We start from the raw sequence: 10,398 nt of genomic DNA, 5'->3' as shown, positions 1-10,398 counted from the left end.
TTATCTGATCACAAGGTTGTTTTCTTGGGGAGAAATTTGTGGGATTAGTGTTCCATGTATCAATACACTTTTGGAAATACTGCTCTAGTGGAGAAACAAGACGGTGCCACAGGCCATAGAGGAGGGCTAACTGCCTTCTAGAACCACAGTCACCACCTTGCTAAAACCCAGCCAGGTAACTGGAACTCTGGGATGGGTCCCATAAGTCTAAGGTGCTCTCTCTCTCTGCTGTAATAAACTATTCAAACCTACCTGGAACACCAAGGCAGAGTTTCACCATTCAAGATGCCTTTTAGGAAAGCAAGGAAAAGTTTTGGTAGGGCAATCAGTAGTGCAGCATTTCCTTCTGCTTGCCTGTCAACTAGGACATCAACCACCTTACATGCTTTTGGGATGGAGCAAAATGCTACATAGTTGCTCTTAAAAACATGGACATGAGATCAGATAGAACTCAACTTGAGTTCTGCCTCTGCCACTTCCTAGTTGGGTTACCTTAGACATCCACAGAGTAAAGATAACACAAAAGCCTACTTCTTGGGCTGTTGTAAGATTAAATGAAGAATCTCTTAAACTGCACCTGGCATACGGTAAAATCTTGGTAAATGAGCATTTCCATCATGATCACCACTACCACCACAATATTCCTAGATTATTTCACTAATAAACACATTTAACAATCTCCTACCATTCCTTTTTTCACTTTATCCTTCTATTGTAGCCATATTTTTCTGAAAGTTACTTTTACCTTTTCTGTTAGACGTCAAAAAATCCTTGAAAGCAATAACCAAACCTAATCCCACCTGAGGCCATCTTCTGCTCCCTAACTACAGAATTTATAATCCAAGACTACAATGAATGCTTCATAGAAATTCATTCACTATGTAACCTGCTAGGCAGGCCCATGTGATGATTTTAGGGGCACATGAGCTGAAACTATGAGGGTCCTATACTCTGGATCTTGTATAACTTGTTGCTCTCCCAGGAATCTCATCCTTAAAGCCAGTCAGGTTCCCCTTCCCCTTCCCCTCCTGTTCCACTCACCCACAATGGAGAGGATGACCACCACGAAGTCAAAGATGTTCCAGCCAATGGTGAAGTAATAGTGCCTCAAGGCAAACATCTTGAGCACACACTCACAGGTGAAGAAGATGACGAAGACCAGGTTAATCCAGTAGAGAATATTCTCCATCTGCTTGCTCTGAGTATCTGTCTCTACCATCATTGTCACCATGTTAAGGCAGATGAGCATCATGATAACAATGTCAAAGGCTTGTTGAGTGACAAAATCAAAGATGATACCTTGGATTTTGTTCTGGGGAGGGAGGAAAGGAAAGATACAACAGGATTCATGAAAAGTTTTCCAAGTAGACCTGTGGAAGTTGCCATTCAGTTAATCAAATCACTCTGTTTGGCCAGCTTTAGCCTGTTGCTCTACCAGGAGCATGGATAGAGACCAACATTGATACCACCTCAGAAAGAGTTTTCCAAAATTGACACTCCTCTTTCTTTCACTCTTTTCTTTTGCAGCATGATACCACACACTTCTGAATTTCTTCCTTCCTTTCTAGCTGTCCTTTTTAGTCTTATTCACCACCCATTTCTTCTCTTACTTGATCTTTTCTTTCTCTATATTTTTTCTCTAGAAGAACTCATCTATTCCTACTGCTTATATAAAACTTATGTACTTATGCTTCTCGAATTTCTTCTTCTCTGGCCCATACCTTTCTTCTTAACTCTAGTGTTGTATACCCAATTGCTTATTCGATGTCTCTCCTTGATAACAAATAAACACCTCAAATATAACATGTCCAAAGCATATGGCCTACCTAATTGGTTCCCCTCTCAGTGTTCCTCATTTCACTTATTCATCCAGTCTCTTACGCCATAAATCTGAGGATCCTCCTTGTCTCTTTCCTTTCCCTCATCCCTCATTCATCCACTATAGATCCTGCTGGTTCTTCCTCCCAAAATATAACTTGAATTCAGCTATTTCACTCCATTTGTTTTGCCCCCACTCTAGCTTTAGCCACCCTATCTTTTGTCTTAGCTTCTGTAAGAGTCTCCTCACTTGCCTTCTTTTACTGCCTTTATCTAATGTAGTTCCCACAGGGTATAAAGTGTGAATATTTAAAAACATAAATGGATCACATCATTCTCCTCCTTAAAACCTTCCCATACCTTCTCACTGGGTTTGCAACAAAATCCCAACTTATTAATCTGGTTTAAAAATGCCTTTCACATTCTGACCTTGCTCATCTCATGTCCCCACCTCTTGCTCACTCTATCTGGCCACACTAATGTTTCTTGCCTTATGGTCTTACTTACTCTTCCAGGAATCTCTCTCTCTAGCTCTTTGGCTCCTTCTTACCCACTCAAAAGGACCCTCAGTAGTGAGGCATTCTTGACTATATAATAGAATAGACTATTCTATTGAAGTAGATTCCCCCACCCCCAACTCCATTATTCTCTGTCATGGCGGTCCAGTGAATTTTCTCCAGAACATTCCATGCTTTATAGCTATTTGCTTGGTTGCTTATTATCTACTGCCCTACTACACTGTCTCTATGACAGCAATGTGTAAATTTTGTTCATCACCCTATGCCTGGTGCCTGGTACATAGTAGGAGATCAATAAATATTTGCTGAAAGAACAAATGAATGGTAGCAAAGATTAAATATGGTCCATGAGATTACACTGGTCTTTCCACATTTTTCTTAATGCTGCCCCCTTCTCTTAGGTCATTATTAATGTGTCCTTATACACTGAGCTTTTCTATTTTAGTATGGATAACCACATCTATGTTCCTATCTGCAAAGTACTGAACAGATCTTTATAAAAGTTAAAATTCTCTTCTATTACTCTTAGTCTCATTTCCATCACAAAATGGAAATACTAGCATCAAGACACAGAACATTCTCTCTCTTTAAGATCTCCCCTGATTTCTTTAAGGACCTAGGCACTTGAGTTAGAGTTTATTTTCAGGATTACTATAACTCAGTAATTCTTTTTTTTTTTTGTAGGCTGTATGGCAGGGTCATATTTCATTATTTTTCCATGTGAGTATCCTGTTATTGCAGCACCATTTGTTGAATTTTTTTGTTTGCTTGTTTTTTGTGTGTTTTGCTTGTTTGTTTGTTTGTTTTGGGAAGTGCATGGACCAGGAATTGAACCCCGGGACACCCGCATGGTAGGCGTAACTCTGTAATTTTTAAAAGCTGTGCTGTAAAGCTCTAGGATTTCCTGTCTCTCAGAAATTGGTGAAGTGGGTACGTATGAAGCACGGTATTGGTATAAGTGGGGAGAATACTCTGGGACTCACACTCTTGATGGAAACAAAGTAGCTCTACTTTTATTTTTACCTATTGGGTGCCAAGAAAGCTTTTTATTTTAAGGACTCTGAGGTTTCTATTAAAAGTTGCTTTAAAAGAAAGTTACAGAAGAAATTTGGGTCTGACTTTTGGAGCTTATGTCCCCACCCAGCTGGATTTAGAGATTCCTTCTCTGAAACAAGAGGACCACTACCAAAAGGAAGGTAAAGCAGAATCTCAGCCCCAAATCTGTTTCACAAAAGGCTCAGTTCAAGGGGCAAAATCAGAGTATCAGTCTCTGCTAGTTTCATCCTCTTGTGTTTCCACAAATAACCAAAAGCATCATTTTAGATTCTAGGCTTATCCTGCAAAGACATACTCATTGGATACAGAAGTTAAAAAAATAATAAGCAAGTGCTATCTCTTACAGGTAGGAAAAGAGATTAGCCTTCCTTTTCTTTCGTTAATCTTTGTTTGTCTCTTAAAACCTCTCTCTGCCAGAGCCAGAGCTAATGTGGTCAACATGTTGATTCTCTGAAGCTCCCAAGGAAGGCTCAGAGGAAGGTCAGGGGCTAATGTAACAGCCATCCCATACCATCTTACTTAGCTATTTTGGATGGGGTGGCTGGGAGAAGACTGGAGGGCAGCAGGCAACCAATTGATGACCCCTTTCCTTCCTTTTCAGTAACCCTAGCAGTGTCTTTCCCCATCTGGGTTCTTGCTATGCCTTCAGCCTATGCAATGTACTCACCACAGGGCGGGGAATGGGTTTCTGTGGTTTCTTTGAGCCCAGCTTTTTCATGGCATTGTAGTACTTCTTCTGTTCTTCGGTCATGAAGATGTCCTGACCTCCAAAGTAAAGGAAGGAAAAAGAGAATGGGTAATTACAACTGGCTCTCACAGGTCATGGGTTTAGACCAAAGTTTCAATATTGAGAACTGGGGGAGATCTACCCTCTTTCCTTTACAGAGGTCAGCTTAGCTAATAGTTGTACTAGCTGTTCCAGAGTGAGGTAGGCCTGGGACAACTATTCTAATTCAAGGAGATCCCTGTATTTATCTTCGGCTTGGGATATCTGAGATTTGCCAGTCCCTAGGTTGAAAAGAAATGGACTAACCAATTACAGAATCCTCAGAGAAGATTAAACTTGAGAGCACTGACTCTAAAGATAGTCATATCTTCTCACAGTCTCAAGAAAATTTTTTTGGTCTGTATTCCTGATAAAATTGTAGAAAAATATTTAAAAATAAAATGATTTTCAAGTCCTACCTAATGGTCCATTTATTTCAGGTGATACTCACAATTTAGAAATTCTGGTACAGGAAAGCAATTTGGGAAGTCTCTTTGAGTTTGTAAGGAAAGATTTGTTTTACCAAATGAATGACAAGAATAATCTTTTCAATTTGCCTTGGAAAAACTGTTACTTATCTAGGACAGCGAGCTTTCTAAGGATGGTCTCTAAAGTCCCAACTTGTTAGTGGCACCAGGGATTAACATGGATAATTACAACTCCAGACAATTTCTTTTTCTCACTACAGCTATTCATCTTCTGCTGCGTTCCTTCTGACCCATCACTAGTGGTGCTCTCTGATCCTATCGCCCTCTAGAGGGAGGCAAAATCAGTAACAGACCCAAGAATAAAAGAGGCAGTAAATGTGATAAACCACACACTTCAAAATCCAGCCCCCAACAGAAACAGCTGGTTGAACTAATGTACAGTGGGGCTAATGTCACAGTGAATGACAATATAGATTTTAGAAAAAGAAAGACACACATTTTTTTTAGAGACAGGGACAGAAGTGCCTCTCATCTGGGTTGATCTCTGACCACTACAATGAGGGGAGGAGACCTATCTTTTTCTTTTGTTGATTGAAGTTATCAATGATGACACCAATGAACAGGTTCAGAGTGAAGAAGGAGCCAAAGATGATGAAGATGACAAAGTAGATGTACATGTAGATGTTGTCCTCATACTTAGGTTGTTCATCAGGCTGTTAAAGGACAGGAGAAAAAGGAAGAACATTAGCTTCTGGTTTGAGAATCAGGTGGGTGATTCCAATATGCCAAGGCCATCAAAGCCATAACTCTGACTACTCAAGCTGCTGAACAAGCTGGAGTGAGGGAGCTCCAGATTCTCTCTGCCTTTTTTTCCACACTGGCAGGCAATTCCTGACTTAAGAAGATGCCATGATTCATGTGGAGAACATGCAAACCATGAGATAAGAAGAGGTCTATCTGTGGGGGTCACACTTTCATTTCGAAGCAGGATGGAAAAGTACATAATGGGGACAAGTAAAAATCAACAGCGTAATCATCTGGAGCCAGTGTAAAAGAGTAATCACTTACTGAGAAGAGGAAAATGATATATAATCAATAAAATAAGCAATAAACGTTCCAAATAGAAACTACAACACCACCATTCCTCTTTCTCTTTTTCTTGACAAAATTCACCATGCTACTTTCTTTCTGATCAGCTAAGAAAGGCTGTGGGTTCACCACGTACATCCTTACCTTGCGGGAATCTACAGCTGCATACATGATGTCCATCCAGCCTTTGAAGGTTGCCTGGCAAAAAGAGTCCATCATTAGACTATGCTTGTTAGGAGGCGGATGGGAGTCTAAGCAGGGGTCCCAAAGACCAGGCTTAGGTTCAGCAAGAACAGGGCAGAGAGTTTGGACAAAGTCTCACTTGGACACATAATTTTCTATTTAATATAGGTTCCAAAGGGGCTTTAGGTAAGTTCCTAAAGTTTGGCAAAGAAACAAGTTGACAGGTAGCAACTGATTCAATACTTTCACAAGAGACCTTTAAAATGGGTTTGGACCCATTAAAAAGAGGACTGTATGATTCCTCTTTTTTTTTTAGAGATGCATGGTCTGGAAATTGAACTCGGTTCTCCCGCATGGCAGGCGAGAAATCTACCACTGAACTACCCTTGCATGTCCCTGTATGATTTTTTAAAAATGAAGTGTCCAGAATAGACAAATCCATAGAGACAGAAAGTAGATTAGTGGTTGCCAAGGTTTGGCGGAAGGGAAGAATAGGTAGTGATTGCTAACAGGCAAGAAATTTCTTTTTGAGGTGATCAGGAATTAGATTGTTACACAACCTTGTGAATTTACTATAAACTCACTGACTTGTACACTAAAATGCACATTTTAAAATGGTGAGTGCTACTGTATGTGAATTATACCTCAATAAAATAAATGCTTGGGGGAAATAAAAAGGGCCTGAGAAGGTTGCCTAAAGATGAAGTAAACTTATATTTGAGTGAGTTGGGAGGATCTACCGAGGGTGGTTAGAACTTGGCCTTGCATTCAGTAGTCATAATTTATTTTTGGGGTGCATGGTCCAGGAATCAAACCTGGGTCTCCTGCATAGAAGGCAAGCATTCTACCACTGTGCACCTGTGCACTGAGGAATCATTTAAAAAAAAAAAAAGAAAGGCATCAAATAAGCAATGTAGGTAGAAAAATTCACAGTTGCAATATTTTTTTTAAAAAAACAAGGTCAGGAGTTTTTTCTTACTAATATATATAGTTTGATCTATGGTGTGGCAACACTCGTTGCATCCTTGACAGCCCCTTCCCAATTCTACACTTTCCATCTAGTACATGGCTTTGCAAACAAATATAGAGAACCCATTTACTACTTTCTGTGTTTCAGATTCTAAGCTTTTTCAGGGCACGGGCTTAACCATCTGATGGTGCTACAAGCACAGTGCAGTGATTAGCTAAAAAACTGAGTTATCAGTTTTGTAATACTCCCAGCAACTGTATGATGTAGGCATAGTTATAATAGTAATGCAAATACATACTACAAATTACCATTAATTGAGCACTGCTAATGCCAGGCATTGCACTAAGAATTTTAAATAAAATATCATAAATTCTTTAAAAAACCATGCAAAGTTGAGTATTATTATTATGCACATTTAACAGAGTAAGAAGCAAAGACTCAGAGAGGTTGAGTAATTTTTTCAAAGTTACATTTTAGCACCTGGCTCAAACCTACATGTGTCTGATTTCAAAGCCTATGATTGTATCACACTGTCTTGCCAAACTTCCTAAAAAAATCAGTGAGAGAGGAAAACCAAACTAGGCATGAAGGACTGAAATTAGGCAAGAGAGAATTAATTGTCTACATAATTAGAATGCATCCTTTCTTACTGTGATATATTAATTTGAGATCTTTCTCCGGGATTGAGCTGACATGAGTCTTGCCTGTAGTTAACTTTAATGTAGCTCTCATCAAATTTGCCATCATTTTTTCCCTCTTATTTACTTATCTTAACTTTTTTTTCTGTTTATGTTCTGACCTAACAAGAGAAGGTACTCTCTCTGCAACTTTACTATGTTACAGGAATCTTTATTTGTTGCTGAGCACAATAATAAGAAGAGTTTCCCTTTCCAGGAGAGCTGGCAGAAGTTAGAGAGTATTTTGGAAAGGTTTCTCCCTGGAACTGGTGTAGGAAATGTTGTTGCTCTCTTGGACCTACCATGACTAATTCTGATTCTGGAACCAAGGTTGAGAAGGAACCAGGTGGGATTTCTGCTAGCCATATGAATTTCATAGGACTGAAAAATAACAATACTTGCCACTTGAAGAAGTGCCAGATATCCTGCTCCAACATTGTCAAAATTGATCTTCACGTTCTTCCATCTGATTTCTGTATTGTTCCCCTCCATGAGCTTTTCACAGTCAGTTTTATTATTGACATCTTCAATTTCAAATCGGATTTCAGAAGTCTCATTAAAGCAGTAGTGGTACTTTCCCGCAAATAGGTTAACTCCCATGATGCTGAAAATCAGCCAGAAGATGAGACACACCAGCAGCACATTCATGATGGAAGGGATGGCACCCACCAAGGCATTCACCACCACCTGCATTGGAAGGGGGAGGTTGCTGAGTTGGGAGGAAGTGGGAACAAGCACTTTTTTTTTGATTTCCAGGAGGGGAATGACATTGCTTGGTTTGCTCTGACTATGGAAACATCATGTTCACCTTGGAATTGGAGTAAACTGGACAGATTCACAGGTAGGGCCAAATTTTTCTAAGTCTATGGATTAAATCTTGGGGAATGATTTAAATAAATTACATCTTTATTTCAACTAACACAGATGCCCCTGCCCAAGTTGACCTAAGTCTTTTCTCCTAGGCACCAATTTGGGTAGAAAAAATTATTTCTTAGTCCAGTTTCCTTCTTCTCTGTGTCACAAAATATGGTCACATTGAAAAATCCAAGTTAATTTCAAGCTCACTAGTCACCTTTCAACAGACATTCCCCCTCTGCAAAACAAGGTATATGATTGTTCAAAATCAGAGAACTACACTTTGGGGTTAGCAGTGAATCACTCAACAGTACATAAAGTCTCTTTTATGACTATGCAAGGCCGGTTATCTTATTCCAGGCAGTAGCTGAGCATGCATATTTTGCAGGCTCAAGAAATAAAAAAGCTATATTCCCTCTACCAAACAGCATAAAATAAAGTCTGTACAGATGTGCTTTTCCCTCAGATTCACTATTCTTCAGTCTTTCTTTTTACCTCCCTGACTTTGTATGCTTCTAAATGTAAGAGTCGCCCCCTGCTGGGCAGACAAGTCACTACACAATGAGGACAGGCTAATCCTTATGTCTCTGCATAATCCAGGGCTCCTCTTGATTCTTCACAATATATTAGAAATAGGAATGACTTAAGTTTCTTTTGAAGAGTTTTGGGTAGCTAATATCACTGCTCTTGGAATCCAAAAATTGGCACGTTGTTAAAAAAAATTACTGACTACAGTAAGTAGATCAGGAATGAAAAAAGCTAAAGGAAAAAACCTTTCAGGAATCAAAGCTTTTGGGTTATTTTCAACTTTGATTTAGCTTTGCACTATAGGTGAGAGTAGTTAGGTAGTACTTGCACTGTTGTGGCATTTTACCAGAGGAGTTCAAGTGCTTACAAAAATAAAAATTCAGGTAGTGGGACAGAAAACCAGACTGGTTCATGATTCTCATTTCTGCCCTGATTCTCACTTGCTGGTGTCTGAAGCAGGAAGGTCAAGGCCCAGAAAGGTTACCCTAAAATGAGACTGTTTCTTCCTTTTTCTAGTATCCTACGAGGATAAATAAAGACACTGCTTAGAAATGAAATCTAATCTCATGATTTGTTAGAAGGTGACAAGTAACACCAGCCCCTGCATCAGTTTTTCAGTGCAGGTAATAGACGTAACTGGCTGTCAGCTAGCACAGCACCCAAAGGGTTCTGCTGTGGAAGGACTTCCAAGATGGCAGTTCTGGGCTCTATCTAATCCAGGTCCTACTTATGTTGTTTCCCTTCTGTTTTTGTCTGAGACTGCAATGTCACTCATTGGAATACGTGGCTGAAGACAGCTATCTGTTCTGTCCTATTAAAAAAGAACAATGATGGTCTGTTAAGGGCTCACTCTTCCTTTTAGATTAAAATATTAGTTTCGTGTTTCTCCAATTTATATAGAAAGGCCTTTAGATTGAGAGGCAGTTATTTCTTAATTCTTAGACCAAGAAATCTCTTCTAGATCTAATAGCTCTGTCATTAGTATAAAATGATTGTTTCAACTGTTGATTATTTTGAGCCACGAAAGCCAGAATATCTGAAATGTGGAAAATCCTCAACATTATTTTAGATGATAGTAGTATTTATTTATTACCAAATTTGTTAGGTGATCAGATTTAAATTTTATCTCATCCTACAATTTCTTACTCTTTGGTGGGAGTGCCAAAAAAGCAATGAAATGTGCAAAAGAAGAGGCAAAAGGAGAATGATCCACGAATGGAATAATCATTTCCCAAACAATAAGAAAGTAGATTATGTAAAGATTCAAAGTCTCAAGTCAGCATTTTGCAGCAGAGCTTAGGTGGGAGATCATGATCTTCTATTAGACCATCATAGATGTGTAAAAGGGAAGTAAGCCCCCAAAGATTTGAAACCTAGAAATATTGTTTTGTATCTCAAATCAGAACCTCCCTACTCCAGGAAGTCTTCTGATATACACAGGGTAAATTCAGACTCCTATTCAAAACCAGTCTAAACTATCCTACAGTGTTTCTATTTGTTACAGTTAAAT

General features: G+C 39.2%; 1 protein-coding gene across 7 annotated transcripts in view; it reads right to left on the bottom strand.

The window, feature by feature from the left end:
• The window catches only part of SCN8A (sodium voltage-gated channel alpha subunit 8), a 187,130-nt gene that overhangs the window by 8,333 nt on the left and 168,399 nt on the right, over positions 1-10,398 (bottom strand). For all 7 annotated transcript variants that reach the window (XR_013155653.1, XM_077110725.1, XM_077110724.1 and 4 more), the window contains 5 exons: positions 7,908-8,192; positions 5,820-5,873; positions 5,162-5,299; positions 4,060-4,164; positions 1,042-1,312 (listed from right to left, as the gene is read on the bottom strand). Coding sequence is in view for 6 of the 7 variants with exons in the window: in XM_077110725.1 (XP_076966840.1) it covers positions 1,042-1,312; positions 4,060-4,164; positions 5,162-5,299; positions 5,820-5,873; positions 7,908-8,192 (853 nt within the window). In the remaining variant the exon portion in view is untranslated. The remainder of the gene's footprint in view (positions 1-1,041; positions 1,313-4,059; positions 4,165-5,161; positions 5,300-5,819; positions 5,874-7,907; positions 8,193-10,398) is intronic.

The sequence above is a fragment of the Tamandua tetradactyla genome, chromosome 7 (genome assembly GCF_023851605.1).
Source record: "Tamandua tetradactyla isolate mTamTet1 chromosome 7, mTamTet1.pri, whole genome shotgun sequence".
Taxonomy (NCBI): Eukaryota; Metazoa; Chordata; class Mammalia; order Pilosa; family Myrmecophagidae; genus Tamandua; species Tamandua tetradactyla.
This window is presented reverse-complemented; position numbering and strand designations above follow the sequence as displayed.